General features: G+C 41.8%; 1 protein-coding gene across 1 annotated transcript in view; it reads left to right on the forward strand.

Moving 5' to 3' along the window:
• The window catches only part of rims2a (regulating synaptic membrane exocytosis 2a), a 454,274-nt gene that overhangs the window by 230,287 nt on the left and 205,618 nt on the right, over positions 1-18,369 (forward strand). The window contains exons 8-13 of the mRNA XM_060900221.1: positions 154-273; positions 4,084-4,183; positions 4,405-4,528; positions 10,852-10,898; positions 11,059-11,171; positions 16,956-17,003. Of these exons, the coding sequence (XP_060756204.1) occupies positions 154-273; positions 4,084-4,183; positions 4,405-4,528; positions 10,852-10,898; positions 11,059-11,171; positions 16,956-17,003 (552 nt within the window). The remainder of the gene's footprint in view (positions 1-153; positions 274-4,083; positions 4,184-4,404; positions 4,529-10,851; positions 10,899-11,058; positions 11,172-16,955; positions 17,004-18,369) is intronic.

Here is an 18,369-nt window from a genome sequence, read left to right on the forward strand (position 1 = left end):
AAACGAGTTTATGTGATCACCTGTTTGTTAAAAGCGAACGCTCCTTCTCCATCCCTACTTTCCTCTCGAGCTGCCATAATGAACTTGATCTGAATGTTGTCATTTGTTTTAACTTTATATATTTATTTTTTAACTCTGGCTTTGACCTCGTAGCACCCTGTCACGTGGCAACCATCCAAAGACGGAGACCGTCTCATCGGCCGCATTTTGCTCAACAAGCGGCTCAAGGATGGCAGCGTTCCTCGGGACTCTGGAGCTCTTCTGGGGCTAAAAGTGAGTCTGGGGTCAAAATGTATACACTGTGTGGGTTGCTAAACTGGTACTTCAGGATCTGAGCTTCTAGCGTGATTGAGTCATTTTTAATTTAATAATTTAAAATACAACTATCTAGTAATATCCAATCGCTTGCCAGTCAGTTTGGATTAAAAGCTACAGTAGACTCACTCTACTACAGTGGAGTCACATGATATGGGACCAGAGATTGAACTTCCTGGATGGACGTCCCTCTTGTAAAGCGTACCCGAAATACATATACACTTAAACATGATTAAAATCCCCAGCGGCTCTGAGCTAGACGTTACGTAAGGCAATTTTCATCCACTAGACTCTGTAATCTCTTTGAAAAACATTTCATTTGTGTGATATTCTGAGAAAGAAAGCAGGACCAGCCACAAAATTCTGGATAACTCTTAACTCTTTATCTGAGTGATGTAGTTTGTGCTGTAGAGTTGTGATGTTTTATACATTTATGTATTTCCTGCTGTGGATTAAAAACTTGTTCCTGCACTGAAGAAACTGACAAGTTGTTTTGTAGGATCTTTGGTCAGATTTATAGTCGACAGTTGAAGGAAAAAATCTAGTGTTAAAGGAGAACTGAAGGCAATTTTTTTATCATTAAAAAATTCTATTTATCTCATTTTATTAAATATAGGAATGCATTTTTGATCGCTATTTTGTCACTGCTATAGCAAGTTATGAGTGTTTGAAATATGCTCTGTAATACATCAGTCCATATGTCAAAGTGACAGCCGTAAACGAGATTCGTTGAGACCTGTGCGAGACATCGTAGGACGGAAGTAAAACGTACAGCGGAAATCAAAGTGACCGACATCTGTCAACGTTGTCAAAAGACGCGCACATCCTCTTTCGAATGCTGACGTAATCAAGCTGGAAGTTTTGTTTGTTTTGACAGCAATCAGGAAAGTTTGAAAAAAGTAGGCAGTAATCGTGAATTAAACTCGTTTTTGTGCAATATTTATTTGGAAAACAGTTTTCAAAATGGCGGCACTGACACCTGGCTGACACTTCACGTTTCGAAGTCTCGCGCAAGTCTCGTGAAGATCGCGCGGATAAGCGACGCCTGCCGTGGACCAAACGAACTAAATTCAACACGGCTAAAAACTGAATAGGCTGATAAGTATAATATTTAATTGCAATTAGTTGTCAATACGAGTCATGATATAAGCTTACTCAAACCGAAAACATAACTGAATTACATGTTAATTAAGAAATAAAGCAAGTTTAAAAATGACTTCAGTTCTCCTTTAACATACTGTAACTATAGTATACACTCACCAGCCACTTTAACAGGAACTTGTTCTTGATTCTAAGATTCCTGTTCATGAGCAGGAGTGGAACCCAATGTGGTCTTCTGCTATTGCATGCTGAGATTCTTTTCTGCTCACTACGGTTGTAAAGAGTTGCTATGAGTTGCTATATCCTTCCTGGCAGCTTGAACCAATCTGACCATTTTCCTCTGACCTCTCTTTTCAACAAGGCGTTTGTTTCCACCCACAGAACTGTTGGTCACTGATACAATGTTTTTTGTTTTTCGCACCATTCTGTGTAAACTCTTGAGACTATTGTGTTTGAAACCCCCAGAAGGTCAGCAGTTTCTGAAATACTCAAACCAAAAATACTTATCTGGCTCAAACCGACACCCATGCCACAGTGAAAGAAAGTCACACTTTGAGATCATAATTTTTCCCATTCTGATGTTTGAAGTGAACATTAACTGAAGCTCTTGATTTGTATCTGCATGATTTGATGCACTGTGCTGCTGCCGCCAAGGGATTGGCTGATTAGGCCCCGGTCACACCGCCCGAACTTTGCTGGAGCGTTCCTGGAGCGGTGAAAAAAATTCATCACCGCTCGTAACCGTTCACCACCGTTTAACAAAAGTTGGCCCCCGTTAAAGCAATGCCGTATACGCTCGGCCACCGCTGATGTTTCTCGAGGGGCCCTCCTACCGCTCCGAAAGTTTTGAGCTGCACAAAATATTGCGAGCGGTGAGGAGGGGGCAATTTTCCGCCCCGGCAAAGTTCACCCCCGCTCCACCAACGCCCAGTCAAAGTTTGGCACCGCTAGACGCAAGTTCGTGGACGCTTGGGTCCACTAGGCCAACGCAGAAATCTTGAACGCTGGACCACCGCTGCTTTGCCAGCGTTGCCCGGGCGGCGATTAAACGTTGCACAAACTTCGGTGGAGCGGTTGTAAGCGTTTTACGAGCGGACACGGGGTTGCTGGAACGGTGTCGGGCGTTGAAGCAGCTATCCATGGCGGCGATGAACTTTGGTTTGGCGTTGGTATAGAGGTGTCGGAGCGGGACCAGAATTTGACTATAAATACGGGGAGAAATGGACCAGGAGCTCATTTGGAATCGAGCTGCCGTTGAGTTCAGACCTCATCTATATCGAATTTGCTCAAAGTTACAGTAAAACTGTATCACCATGGATGCTGAGAGACTTGCTATGATTGGTGCTAAACCAACTTTATACCCCCGCCGAGCCAAAGCCCGCATGCGCAGAACGCCGCTATACCAACGCTCGCGTCACCGCTAAACCAACACTCGCTACCGCTAAACCAACGCTAAGCCAACGCCCGTGTTTTCGATTTTTTTCCCATTTTGTGCGCGGTGACGAGCGTTGTCGAAATTCGGCCCCCCCCTCCCTACCGTTCAAGGAACGCTCCAGCAAAGTTCGGACGGTGTGACCAGGGCCTTAGAGAACCGCATAAAACCGCAGGTGGATGGGTAAATAAATAAAGTACTGTATACTGAATACAAAGTTTAAAAAATGAGTAAAAACCAATTCTGCAAATTAGCATTTAATTAGTATTGATTATGCTAATTAGGTAAAAACGTTAAATTGGTACGCTAAATAAAAAAGTAATAAAAGATTATTTCTAATCCTCTCTTTGTGCTCTGGAGGCCTTTGTATTTCTCAAAAGTAGGGCCTACTAGTGTTTACATGACAGAATGTAAATGATTATTTCCATTAATATTCACAGCTTTCAAGGCGAACCTCGAAAAAACTGTGTGAGCCACATCCAATAAACAATTCCATTAAATCGAATTGAAATTGACACTCACGTTTCTGACTTCCGGTTTTTAAAAATCTCATTCCGACCGCTAAGATCTCAATATTTTTCATCAAAACAACTAAGGTTATATTCTAAAATAGTTATTTATTTACATGAATCAGTTTGATTTGAAAAAATAAGTAGGTAAAGCTATGAAAACTCACTTCAAAGTCTCAAATGAATCATAACATCAAAACTAGATGATGGAAAATTATGCTGAATACTTCATCAGAAACAGTGAGAGCGAGAGAACATCCCTATAAAAGTTATTTGATTGATATTCATGAGTAATCCAGTCAGAAACTGATCAGAAGAGAGAGAGAGAGAGAGCCTGACCACCTTCCCATGACTCAAAAAGCACTGGCAGTTTCCTGACATCACGCAAGCAGAGTTTTTCCTCTGTTGTACAAACTTCAACCTGCCGTTACTCCCAGATCTTAATGAGATGAATTTCTTTGCAAAGCAGAGATTATAAGCTTTCTAATGATAGTATTCATGATCGAAAATATTCCAGAGTAGAGCAATGACTGATTTGGAAGCTCAGATGAACATTTTCACAGCACGGCCAGCGAGCGTCTGATATGCCTACTTAAAGACATGAAGTGACTTTTCATTAATAAAAATAAAGAAAAAATTTTGTATTTTAAGATGTGTCCAAAGTTTTGACAGGTACTCTGTGTGTGTGTGTGTGTGTGTGTGTGTGTGTGTGTGTATTTTGAACAGGTGGTCGGGGGAAAAATGACCGAGTCCGGTAGACTTTGTGCGTTCATCACGAAAGTAAGGAAAGGAAGTTTAGCAGACACTGTTGGACATCTTAGACCAGGTAACCATCAGCGTCGCTGTGTTTAGAAAGATGTGCAACAAACACTGCAAACAATTAGCGAGAGTGATATTAGAATTATTAAAATTAAATTAATATTACTTTGTATTTGGATAGCAAATCTGGTTTGGGTTAGATTGTATTTAGTTCTGTCTGATTTCTGAATGCATTTTTACTGTTAGTAATTGTACATTGTAAATATGCATTTTCCTTTTATTCCGTAGGTGATCAGGTCTTGGAGTGGAACGGGAGAAACTTACAAGGAGCCACATTTAAAGAAGTTTACAATATCATTTTAGAATCCAAGCCAGAGCCTCAGGTGGAACTGGTGGTGTCCCGACCCATCGGGTAAAGAGTGATCACATCCTGTCCATCTCTAATATAGATCTATAGGCAGTGTCTAAAAGCGGAGCTCCTGATGAGTGTATGAGCAAAAATATTTACAAGGGCACAAAATCAACCTGAATAGAATAATAATATTATCACATACGAACCATCGAATTGCGTAGTGTCGCGTATTTCACGTCAATACATTGCTGCTTTGTCTTGTGACATTATTGTGATACCAAGAATGAGATCCGCATTGCACTTATGAATACATACAGTGCCTTGCAAAAGTATTTATCCCCCTTGGTGTTTGTCCTGTTTTGTCGCATTACAAGCTGGAATTAAAATGGATTTTGGGGGGTTAGAACCATTTGATTTACACAACATGCCTACCACTTTAAAGGTGCACATTGTTTTTTTTTATTGTGACACAAACAATAATTAAGATGAAAAAAAAAACAGAAATCCGGAGTGTGCATAAGTATCCCCCCCCCCCAAAGTCAATACTTTATAGATCCACCTTTTGCTACAGTTACAGCTGCAAGTCTCTTGGGGTATGTCTCTATTAGCTTAGCACATCTAGCCACAGGGATATTTGCCCATTCCTCAAGGCAAAACTGCTCCAACTCCTTCAAGTTAGATGGGTTGCGTTGGTGTACTGCAATCTTCAAGTTATGCCACAGATTCTCAATTGGATTGAGGTCTGGGCTTTGATTAGGCCATTCCAAGACATTTAAATGTTTCCCTTTAAACCACTCCAGTGTAGCTTTAGCAGTATGTTTAGGGTGATTGTCCTGCTGGAACATGAACCTTCATCCCAGTCTCAAACCTCTGGCTGACTCAAACAGGTTTTCCTCCAGAATTGCCGTGTATTTAGTGCCATCCATCTTTCCTTCAGTCGTGACCAGCTTTCCTGTCCCTGCAGATGAAAAATATCCCCACAGCATGATGCTGCCGCCACCATGCTTCACTGTAGGAATGGTGTTCTCAGGGTGTTGGGTTTGCACCACACCTGGCATTTCCCATCATGGCCAAAAAGATCAATTTTAGTCTCATTTGACCAGAGAATCTTCTTCCATGTGTTTGGGGAGTCTGCCACATGCTGTTGGGCAAACTCCAAACGTGTTTTCTTAAGCTATGGCTTTTTTTCTGGCCACTCTTCCATAAAGCCCCACTCTGTGAGTGTACGGCTTAAAGTGGTCCTCTGGACAGATACTCCCATCTCCACTGTGGATCTTTGTAGCTCCTTCAGTGTTATCTTGGTGTCTTTGTTGCCATCTCTGATTAATGCCCTCCGGCATTCTCTTGTCAGGTTTGTAGTGGTGCCATATTCTTTCCATTTTGCTATAATGGATTTAATGGTGCTTTGTGGATATTCAAAGTTTGGGATATTTTTTATAACCCAACCCTGATCTATACTTCTCCACAAACTTTGTCTCTGACCTGTTTGGAGGCTCCTTGGTTTCATGTTGCTTGCTTTGTAGTGTTGCAGAGTCAGGGTCCTTCCAGAACAGGTTGATTTCTACAGACATCATGTGACAGATCATGTGACACTTTGATTGCACACAGGTGGATCTTAATCAACTAATTATGTGACTTATGACTTGAATTGGTCAGACCAGCTCTTATTTAGGGGTGAATATTTATGCACACTCCAGATTTCTGTTTTTTCATCTTAATTATTGTTTGTCAAAATAAAAAAAAAAACAATGTGCACCTTTAAAGTTGTAGGCATGTTGTGTAAATCAAATGGTGCTACCCCCCCCCCCCCCCCCCCCCCCCCAAAAAAAAAAAATCAATTTTAATTCCAGCTTGTAATGCGACAAAACAGGACAAACACCAAGGGGGATAAATACTTTTGCAAGGCACTGTATTTATTCCTTTCTTTGACACAACATGCCATTTATTATGGTGTGACTCTGCTGGGTGCCTGGTGGACAGCAGTGAACCAGCACCTTCACTTTACATCATTACTATATGGTTATATGGTTACGATTGAATATTATCGGACATAAGAATTCATCGATATTGATCCATGATAGAGTTAGATTATCTAACACTAAGAAAAGATGCTCATAATTGCGATTAAACTATACATTAATTATGTTTACATTGAGTGTGCAGAGTAAGAAATCATTCAGGTAAAAGAAAGCATACAATGCAAAGATACATTGCTCGCTATGAAACAAACAGTAGGATAAAAACCTGCAAGAGGAAAAAAAACAAAAAAACCAACAGCTGGAAAACATCCTCCTTGACCGTCTTGATATTTCAAACTTGATGTCAAACCGTTGTCTGGTTATAAGTATCACCTGTCTAACAAGCTAGTGGACTAATAAAACTGTTTTAACGAGTTTTCTATGAAACTGTCATGAATATTTTTTTGTAAAATGTGTTAGTAAATAAATACCCCTCCTAGAACTGCCACCTTATTGTGGTGGAGGAGTTTGTGTGCTGAATGATCCTAGGAGCTATGTTGTCGGGGGCATTACGCCCCTGTTAGGGTCTCCCAAGGCAGACAGGTCCTAGGTGACAGGCCAGACCAAGAGCAGTTCACCAAAACCCTTATGGATAAAAAAAAAAAAATCAAGGACCGTGATGTCGCCCGGTATGGCGCAGCCGGGGCCCCACCCTGGAGCCAAGCCCGGGGTTGGGGCTCGTATGCGAGCGCTTGGTGGCTGGGCCTTTGCCCACGGGGCCCGGCCGGGCTCAACCCGAAGCGGTGATGTGGGCCCGACCTCCTGTGGGTTCACCACCCACAGAGGTAGCTGTAGGGGGCTGGTGCAGTGTGGATTAGGCGGCAGTCGAAGGCAGGGGCCTCGACGACCTGATCCCCGAACACAGCAGCTAGCTGTTGGGACAAGGAATGTCACTTTGCTGGGGGGGGAAAGAACCTGAGCTTGTGCGGGAGGTTGAGAGGTACCGGCTATAGATAGTCGGACTCACCTCCACGCACAGCTTGGGCTCCGGAACCCAGCTCCTCGAGAGGGGCTGGACTCTCCACTTCTCTGGAGTCACCCATGGTGAGCGGTGGCGGGCTGGTGTGGGCTTGCTTATAGCTCCCCAGCTCAGCCGCCATGTGTTGGAGTTTACCCCAGTGAATGAGAGGGTCGCCTCTCTGCACCTTCACCTTGCTGTTGTTTGTGCCTACGGGCCGAAGAGCAGTACAGAGTATCCGGCCTTCTTGGAATCCCTGAGAGAGGTACTGAGAGGTGCTCAGACTGGGGACTCCATTGTTCTACTGGGGGACTTCAACGCTCACGTGGGCAATGACAGTGACACCTGGAGGGGTGTGATTGGGAGGAACGGCCTCCCCGATCTGAACCCGAGTGGTGTTTTGTTATTGGACTTCTGTGCTAGTCACGGTTTGTCCATAACGAACACCATGTTCGAGCATAGGGGTGTCCATAAGTGCATGTGGCACCAGGACACCTTAGGTCGGAGGTTGATGATCGACTTTGTTGTCGTTTCATGTGATCTCCAGCCCTATGTCTTGGACACTTGGATGAAGAGAGGGTCTGAGCTGTCAACTGATCACCGCCTGGTGGTGAGTTGGATCCGCTGGCAGAGGAGGAAGCCGGACAGACCTGGCAGGCCCAAATGTATGGTGAGGGTCTGTTGGGAACGTCTGGCCGAGCACTCTGTCGGGGAGGTCTTTAACTCCCACCTCCGGGAGAGCTTCTCCCAGCTTCCGAGGGAGGCGGGGGACATTGAGTCTGAGTGGACCATGTTCTCTACCTCCATTGTAGACGCAGCTGTTCAGAGCTGTGGCCGCAAGGTCTCCGGTGCCTGTCGTGGCAGGAATCCCCGAACCCGGTGGTGGACACCGGAAGTAAGGGACGCTGTCAAGCTGAAGAAGGAGTCCTATCGGGCCATGTTGTCCTCTGGGACTCCAGAGGCAGCTGACGGGTATCGGCAGGCCAGGCGTGCCGCAGCTCGGGCAGTTGCGGAGGCAAAAACTCAGAACTGGGAGGAGTTCGGTGAGGCCATGGAGGAGGACTGTCGGTCGGCCTCGAAGAAATTCTGGCAAACCGTCTGGCGCCTCAGGAGGGGGAAGCAGTACTCTGCCAACACTGTTTACAGTGCGGGTGGGGAGCTGTTGACCTCGACTGGGGACATTGTCAGGCGGTGGAAGGAATACTTCGAGGATCTCCTCAATCCCACCGTCACGTCTTCCATTGAGGAAGCGGAGGTTGATGACTCAGAGGTGGACTCGTCCATTACCCAAGCCAAAGTCACTGAGGTGGTTTTCAAGCTCCTCGGTGGCAAGGCACCGGGGGTGGATGAGATCCACCCCGAGTATCTCAAGTCTCTGGATGTTGTGGGGCTGTCTTGGCTGACACGCCTCTGCAGCATCGCGTGGCGGTCGGGGACAGTGCCTCTGGAGTGGCAGACTGGGGTGGTGGTCCCTCTATTTAAGAAAGGGGATCGGAGAGTGTGCTCCAATTATAGGGGAATCACACTTCTCAGCCTTCCCGGAAAGGTTTACTCCAGGGTACTGAAGAGGAGAATTTGGCCAATAGTCGAACCTCGGATCCAGGAGGAACAATGCGGTTTTCGTCCTGGTCGTGGAACACTGGACCAGCTCTATACCCTTCATAGGGTGCTCGAGGGTTTATGAGAGTTTGCCTAACCAGTCCACATGTGCTTTGTGGATCTGGAGAAGGCATTTGACCGTGTCCCTCGTGGTATTCTGTGGGGGGTGCTTCGGGAGTATGGGGTTCGGGGCTCTTTGCTAAGGGCTGTCCGGTCCCTGTACGAATGGAATAGGAGTCTGGTTCACATTGCCGGCAGTAAGTCAGACCTGTTCCCAGTGCATGTTGGACTCCAGCAGAGCTGCCCTTTGTCACCGGTTCTGTTCATAATTTTTATGGACAGAATTTCTAGGCGCAGCCAGGGACCGGAAGGAATCCTGTTTGGGAACCACAGGATTTCATCTCTGCTTTTTGCGGATGATGTTGTCCTGTTGGCTTCTTCAAACCAGGACCTTCAGCATGCACTGGGGCGGTTTGCAGTCGAGTGTGAAGCGGCTGGGATGAGAATCAGCACCTCCAAGTCCAAGGCCATGGTTCTCGACCGGAAAAGGGTTGCTTGCCCTCTCCAGGTTGGTGGAGAAGTCCTGCCTCAGGTGGAGGAGTTTAAGTATCTCGGGATCTTGTTCACGAGTGAGGGAAGGCTAGAGCATGAGATCGACAGGCGGATCGGTGCAGCCTCCGCAGTGATGCGGTCGCTTTACCGGTCCGTCGTGGTGAAGAAGGAGCTGAGCCAAAAGGCAAAGCTCTCGATTTACTGGTTGATCTACGTTCCGACCCTCACTTATGGTCATGAGCTATGGGTAATGATCGAAAGAACAAGATCGCAGATACAAGCGGCTGAAATGAGTTTCCTTCGCAGGGTGGCTGGGCGCTCCCTTAGTGATAGGGTGAGAAACACAGTCACTCGGGAGGAGCTCAGAGTAAAGCCGCTGCTCCTCCACATCGAGAGGAATCAGCTGAGGTGGCTCGGGCATCTCTTTCGGATGCCTCCTGGACGCCTCCCTGGGGAGGTGTTCCAGGCATGTCCCCCCGGGAGGAGGCCCTGGGGAAGACCCAGGACACGCTGGAGGGACTATGTCTCTCGGCTGGCCTGGGAACGCCTCGGTGTTCTTCCCAAGGAGCTGGCTGAGGTGTCTGGGGAAAGGGAAGTTTGGGCTTCCATGCTCAGACTGCTGCCTCCACGACCCGGCCCCGGATAAAGCGGATGAAGACGAGACGAGATATTGCATGGTTGTCAAGACCACATGATGTCACATGTCAGAGACATAAAGCTTCTGCACTAGTGAGCGACTGTGACAATTTGTAAACAAACACAGCTGCCAGGTTTGCTTCGTTAAATACGGAAGATTTTGAGATAATTTTGAAAGAGAAAGATGCGTTGAACACCCAAAAGGAATGTGTATGTATAATAATAATAATAATAATAATAATAATATTGGCTGGCCTTTTTCATCGTATATCAGATATATTCCATTTAGCTACTTATCTTTGACTCGTTCACTGTCATGCTAGCTGAATGTAATGTCTCTGATATACCACGAAAAAAAAGCCAGCCAATATTATTTAAATATTTCCCCAAGAATGACACCAAAGGAAGAAAAAAAACACCAAAACAAAGTGCTGATGAATGATCACGTCCTTCTTTCCAAATCCGTAGTGTACACAATATTTGAGAACAAATGAAACTGATTTCAGAGCAGAGTATTGGTCCAGACTCTAATGGAGACTAATGTGATGCTTAGGGCAATTAAAAGCTCATTAAAAGGTCTCTCTCCCTCTCTCTCCCTCTCTCTCTCTCTTTCAATGCAGAGACATCCCCAGGATACCAGATAGCACACACACACAACTGGAGTCGAGTGAGTAGCCACCGTGTGGCCGGATACAAGCACTACACTTCTGTGATCTGTGATCTCCTGAATGTCGTAAAACTGTATCATGTATCTTTCTTACACCTTCATCACTTTCTCTTGTCGTCTTTCCCTTGTTCCTTCTGCCTTTATTAAATTCCACTCCAAGGTTCCAGCTCATTTGAGTCACAGAAGATGGACCGGCCATCCATATCCATCACGTCTCCCATGAGCCCCAGTGTGCTGCGAGACGCACCGCAGTACTTATCCGGACAGCTCTCTGTGAGTTCCAACAATGCATCACTCGCTTTCTCAAAGGGAAAGAATGGTTGCTGCTATATGAACCACCATTTTTAATCTTAAACCATCTGTGTTTCTTAAACTTAGATCTGCTTGATTTGATTTAATTTGATTTGATTTGATTTACACGTGTACTGACAGATGTTTTTAGCACCGAAAATATCAATACACTATTTTGCTTGGGATCCTTGTGTGAATTTCAGGATCATGTCATAATAGAGCATTATATATATTTCTATATAATATAGAAATCAGTGTATGTAAGGAGTAAAATGCTTTGGGACATGCTGGTACAGGAAAATAATCAACAATGGGGTGGGGTGACATTCCTATAACAGCACGTCCTGTTAAATAAATAGTTTTATTCCTTTTATATCAGAGCAAATGAGTTTTTATCCATTTATAGTTATATGTACAGTATGTATGTATATGTTTTGGAATGGATGCAAAACATGTGAGTTTCTTGTTTTTACTTGCATTATAGCAGCTATAAAAAGTCATTCATTTTCAAGTTAATACCTCACTGTTACAAAGCTCTGACACTGGACACTTCTTCCATAAATGTTCAGTAAACATATCCTTAAATAGAAATAAACTGAAAACTTCACTATTTCAGCGATTACAATTTTTCATTGTTAAATAACACATCCTTAATACATTTATGATTAGATTTAGATTGTGTCAAGCATCTGCCAGACAAGTCCCTGTGAATTAGTTGTTACTATAGAAATTATGAAATATTAGAATGAGCACAACGATGTAAACAAACATCTGATTTGAATTACAGTTGTATTACTGTCAGAGCTGCTGTTATAGACAATGAATCAACCAATCAGAGTTGAGAATTCAACAGCGCTGTGGTATAATGAAATAGATTATTGTCATTTAGTGATTAAAAAAGGTCTTGTTTCAGATCCTGATCAAAATGACCAAAATGGATAGTGTTCATAACCATCCTTAAGTTATGACCCATTCTAACCACTCATATTACTATGATTATTAATTTTCTTCAACCAGAGTTGAGAATTCAAGAACGCTGTGGTATAATAAAATAGAATATTGTCATTTAGCAATAAAAAGCACTTGTTTTAGATCTTGATCGAAATGACCAAAATGGATAATGTTCATAGCCATCCTTATGTTATGACCCACTCTGACTTCCATATTACTATATGCTTATTCATTTTATTTAACCAACCAGAGATGATAATTCAACAGTGCTGTGGTATATTGAAATAGAATATTGTTATTTTGCAATAAAAAGCACTTGTTTTAGATCCTGATCAACCACAATGGATAGTGTTCATAGCCATCCTTATGTTATGACCCATTCTGACTTCCACAGTACTATATGATTATTAATTTTATTCAGCCAGAGTTGAGAATTGAACAGCGCTGTGGTATAATGAAATAGAATATCATCATTTTGCAATAAAAAGCACTTGTTTTAGATCCTGATCAACCAAAATCAGGGATGAGAATTTTCCGCCGATTGGCAGATTTCCGACTTTTTCAGACCAAAATGATCGTTTTTGAGATCGATGTAAATCCGTTGAGAAATTTTTTTGGGGAGGTATGCTTAATGATCTGTGGTCACCTTATAACGCAGACATCCCAAGTCTCCCGGAAGTTCCGGGAGTCTCCTGCATATTGATAGAAGCGAGCAAGAGCGTGCGCGCGCAACATTAAGGTCTGCATCATGCATCTTAGAATGTGCGCACGCGAGGGGGTGCGCGAGGGAGACTGTGTGCAGTGTTGCCAGATACTGCTGACGTTTTCCAGCCCAAAATATGTTCAAAACCCGCCAAAATGCACTTAAAACCACCCAATCTGGCAACACTGCCTGTGTGCCTGTTCATGTAGCACATGCCAGACAAAGAGCATCTTGATTGGGTTACTCAGCAAAATAAGCCAATCAGCTTTCAGTGTGGGCGGGCTTTTATCTCTTTTCTCGAGGACCGGAGTTTTCAGTTGAGTCAGTGCAGCCTACAGGATCGGCATGGCAGAGAGAGAGCGCGCGCCCCGAAAAATATATATCAATTACATGTCATATATAAGTGTGTATATTTTATAAATGGGGTTAGCTTATCTAATGTAGCATGTTGGGGAGAATCATAGTATCATATCTATATTTCTGATGAAATTTTAAGTATGATAGCATGTATAACTCTCCTACGTATTGCTCATTTCATAGGGGGACGGAATTGCTGGAATGTGCCGCTCAGGAGCGTCTGCCCAAATTTTTTAGGCCGAGATGAACTTATAGTTTTTGATTTAAAAAAAAAATTCCAATATGTAGTGCCCATTGTACATGCCTGTTCTTTAATTCAAAATCACCATCTCGATCTTCAAATTGACCATATGGTATCTGTATTACATTACACAACATCCTGTCCAGATAAATCCTAGTTAGTACACACAACAGTTGAAAGGGAAGTGATAAGTGATGTTGAATGTTGCCTGCTTAATATGCAAGACGTCCTGCTACCATGATAACATCAGAAGAAAGCTTAAGAGAATTATATGATAGAACTTTTTTTCTGGTTTGCACTTCATTTTAAAGGATTAGAGTATTCAAAGACATGAATAGCTAAAATGCAGAAATATAATACTGTAGAGCTCGTTTATATTAAAAGGTGCATTGATTTTTTGAAATCATCAAATGTGAATTGATTAAAAATAAGTCTCTTGTACCTTATTAATCATTTTCACCTGGGAGTCCACCAAGAAAGGGAATTTATTTCAAAATAAATTGCAAATTTTTGCTGATAAAATTAATGGTTTTGGGGTAAAAAAAAAAAAAATAGCCAAAAATCATTAGCCCCATGCCCCCCCCCCGGACCCCGCCCCGGTTTTTTCAGACTTTTAAAATATTTTTCATTCTCATCCCTGATTTATGGGTCTATTGTTCCAAAACCTAAAAGGTTGCACTGAACATGCTGAAAAAGTCAAACAAGGTGGGATATGATATTTAAGAAAGAACACTTGTCATGATACAAAAGTTTCAGTTGATGGCATGTTGAATTGGGATATCAACTTCGAGAAAAATACATATATTTCATTGCTAAAATTAATGGATTTTGGGTGTTTAAATTGCCAAAATCCATCAGCTTCGCCCCCTGGTCCCTCACCGAGACGCTGCCCCTGGACCCCACTGGGGACCTGCGGGCCAGCCCCCCCCACTACTTTTCAGATTTTTTTCTCAACATGCACTCTCATCCCTGCAAAATGGATAGTGTTCATAGCCATCCTTATGTTATGACCCATTCTGACACCCATATTACAATATGAGTATTCATTTTATTCAACCAATCAGAGATGAGGATTCAACAGCGCTGTGGTATAATGAAATAGATTGTTGTCATTTAGTGATTAAAAAAGCACTTGTTTTAGATCCTGACCAAAATGACCAAAATGGATAGTGTTCATAGCCATCCTTAAGTTATGACCCATTCGAACCATTCATATTACTATGATTATTAATTTTCTTCAACCAACCAGAGTTGAGAAGTCAAGAGCGCCAGGGTATAATAAAATAGAATATTGTCATTTAGCAATAAAAAGCGCTTGTTTTAGATCTTGAGCGAAATGACCAAAATGGATAGTGTTCATAGCCATCCTTATGTTATGACCCATTCTGACTTCCATATTACTATATGATTATTAATTTTATTCAGCCAATAAGAGTTGAGAATTCAACAGCGCTGTGGTATAATGAAATAGAATATTCTCATTTAGCAATAAAAAGCACTTGTTTTAGATCCTGATCAAAATTACCTAAATGGATAGTGTTCATAGCCATCCTTATGTTATGACCCATTCTGACTCCCATATTACTATACAATTATTAATTCTCTTCAGTAGCTACTATATTAACTAAGATAAATATAATTCCATTTAAGGGGTTACTTTTTTTGGCAGTTCTAAAAATTACTATTTCCAACATGAACTGAGTTTCTCGAATGAACACACAACCTTATTTATTTATTTATTTATTTATTTATTAAACTTCCTATTACAGAGATTCCCAAAAACATCATCATTATCATCATCATGACCATACTTCTTGTACCATGCATCAGTGATCTTTGAGCTGTGAAGCGTTTGGGAAACTCAGGTGTCATAGATGTAGATGGAACTGTTTTATTTGCTTTAAAATTCAGCAGCCAGTGGGACATCCTTTGGTAGGTAGTGAACAGAACAAGCATGTTAAGTACTTAGCCATTGTTGGCAAACACTCGTGAGGCGAACAAAAGCGACTCAAACACAGATAAAGTTCTGGAACGGCTCCATGGTGCACACGGACAGCCACAGAGCTGGAGCTCACCCAAGGGCGAAAACACCAGACCTGATCACGTTACACACACTCGCTGGGCTCTAATTGTAGAGCTGTAACACATTCCACAAACAGAAGACTCACTTATCTACAGTTTAAAGGATGGAATGCTGGATAATTCATTTAACCTCATGTTTTGTTTGCTATTTTTACTGAATTTGTTGCAATTCGATCATAATTCTATGATACGCAATATAAACTTTATTTGAATTATTAGCAATATTTCTGCCAGTAGACACAAGATGTACAGAGATCAAGGGAATGATTAATTAAAGGGAAAGATTCAATTAAACGCTGATCACTTTTGGACAATCAAGTACAAATGTTTGCACGCCCTTTTGACAAATTATATTTAGTATGTTAGGTTTCATTCACTGCTCCTTTATTAGTAGTGGAGACAAAGAGAGTTTAAAAAAAAAATCTGGATTGTGGTTTCATTATAAGACACATCCAGATATTCGGTAACACTTTGTACTTGTGAGAGTTTTGTAAAAATAAATAAATAAATACAAATAAATCAAACAATAATTATAATAAAAATAAAGAATGGTGGGATATTTTTCAGTACATGTTTTTCATTATAAAAAACACGGGGGTGCAAACTTTTGCACTCGAGTATATTTCAGTTCACAGGCAGGATCTCAACATGAAATTTGAATCGGCTGATTTTTAAAAATGATTTTTATTACCTATTAGAGAGGCAAGGTTAAATCATTTAATGTTGGAGTGATTATTTTAGTACTGTTCCACTTTTGAATACAAATAACACAAGGTTTTTTTTTTACGTGAATTTATGATCACCTTCAACATAAAAATTAATCTTCTTCTACATCTTCTTAAACTCTTCATTGTCTTTAACTCGCTGAGATGTGATGTGTGTATGCATTGAATAACACAATCTGGTGTGTTTTTTGTTTGTGTATTGTTCGCTCGGGTGGAGATTCAGTTTAAATTCATGATCCATGTAAATTCAAATTCAACCAGTGAAAAAAAAAAATCAGGCTTATTTTTTTTAAAGTGACACCGGACACCATGAATGGTATAATCTGAGATGATCATAATTTGTTGTGAATAATCAATCAAAAGACAAGTCAACTATATTTAGCATTTCGCAACCTAACAATTACACAAAGGATTCTTTATGGGAAAGAATCGACAAAATGAAAATGACTCGGATGAAAGAAAGTAAACGAAAAGCTAATTAAGCACATTCAGAAGATGTTCCGGCTGATTGTCTTTGCTTATTTCCTCCGACTCCAGCCTGAACTTCCTCTAAAAAAAGAAAAAAAGAATGAGAAATGCACAGTAACCTGCAGGGTTTAGACTGAATTTCTCCCTGAGCTCCTCTAACACTGGTGCTGTCATTCTGGGTTTTCGTTTCATTGCATTGTTCCTTTGTTTTGTTCTTGTCATTAACTTTGCTGACCCAGAGCCAAAGCCTTAGTAGGAGAATAGAGCCTTTTAACCCTAGGGTTCAGGTAATTCACACAATATACCACAAAGACACTCACCCCTGTGCCCTTTATCCTCTTATTTACCTCCCGCTTCTACTAAAAGCACAGCAAGGAAATGGCTGCGCTTTCTGTTTATTTCCTTTTGCTTGTGTAATGTTATTTATTTTCCACCTTGTTTTTTTTTTTATTGGAATGATTTTGCAAGAAACTTTGAATGGTTTGCATGATCAAAATGGAAATTTTAAGAGACACAACTAGTACCTGTCATACTTCTTACTCATCATAGTCCATATGATGAGTACATCTATAAAGCTGTGCGATTATGGGAAAATAATCCATGCTAGACTGGTGCGATACTATTACTTTCCTATAACAGCACAGCCTTTTTTATTGCTCTTATATCACAGCAATTACAATTTTTAGTTTATTTACGAACATGAACATCATGTCATGCTTTTTTAAAAATCCATTTTTAGTTGCATTTAACGTCTACGAAATAAATTATATACAGCTTTTAACAGTCAGGGAGACACGGCGGTGTAGGAGATAGCACTGTCACCTCACAGCAAGAAGGTTCTGGGTTTGAGCCCAGCGGCTGACAGGAGCTTTCTGTGCGGAGTTTGCATGTTCTCCCCGTGTCTGCGTGGGTTTCTTCCGGGTGCTCCGGTTTCCTCCACAGTCCAAAGACATGCAGGTTAGGTTAATAGATGACTTGCAACCACATGGTCAAAATGTGCTATGTCATGAGCATCCACCATGATGGTGGATATACAAAGCAACTAGTATGGCAGCCGCTGAAAGTGTGTCTGTAAACAGTGTTGAGTTTTCTCAGTATTACCACGATTTGAACGGTCAAGCAAAGATTCGATACAAAGAGAAGATAGATATGTGTGGTTTTGACCCATAGTATTTAAAAATGTCGGATTTTTCTGAGGATAAGACGCTTCTACCGACTGTCGATTACCCAGATATCGCATTCTATCTGGTTTGGCAGATTCATGGATCGACAAATCTCAGATGAAGGCTTATAAGTCCATGGAAGCCTCTAACTTCTTTGTCTCTGGACGGGTAAATACCTTATTAATTAAACCAGTCAATGATTTGACAAGTCTCTAGCTTTATGGCTCACAAATCACATTTCAATTTATTTCAGGTCAACCACTCTAAAATTATCATTATAAAATTATAACAACGACCGAGTGAACCATGACAAGAGAACGCTCATTTTATAGCAAAATTCTAGCAACACGAAATAAAATTCTTCCATGATATTATCGAGAGAGCTTTTGAATCTCACCTGAGATAAAATGGTTACTGCAAACACGAGCTGTTTTGGTTTTCGTCTCTATTAAATCAGCCCTGCCGATCTTGTTCAGCCGTGCTCGTCTCC

Source organism: Neoarius graeffei, chromosome 19, assembly GCF_027579695.1.
Source record: "Neoarius graeffei isolate fNeoGra1 chromosome 19, fNeoGra1.pri, whole genome shotgun sequence".
NCBI classification, from domain to species: domain Eukaryota; kingdom Metazoa; phylum Chordata; class Actinopteri; order Siluriformes; family Ariidae; genus Neoarius; species Neoarius graeffei.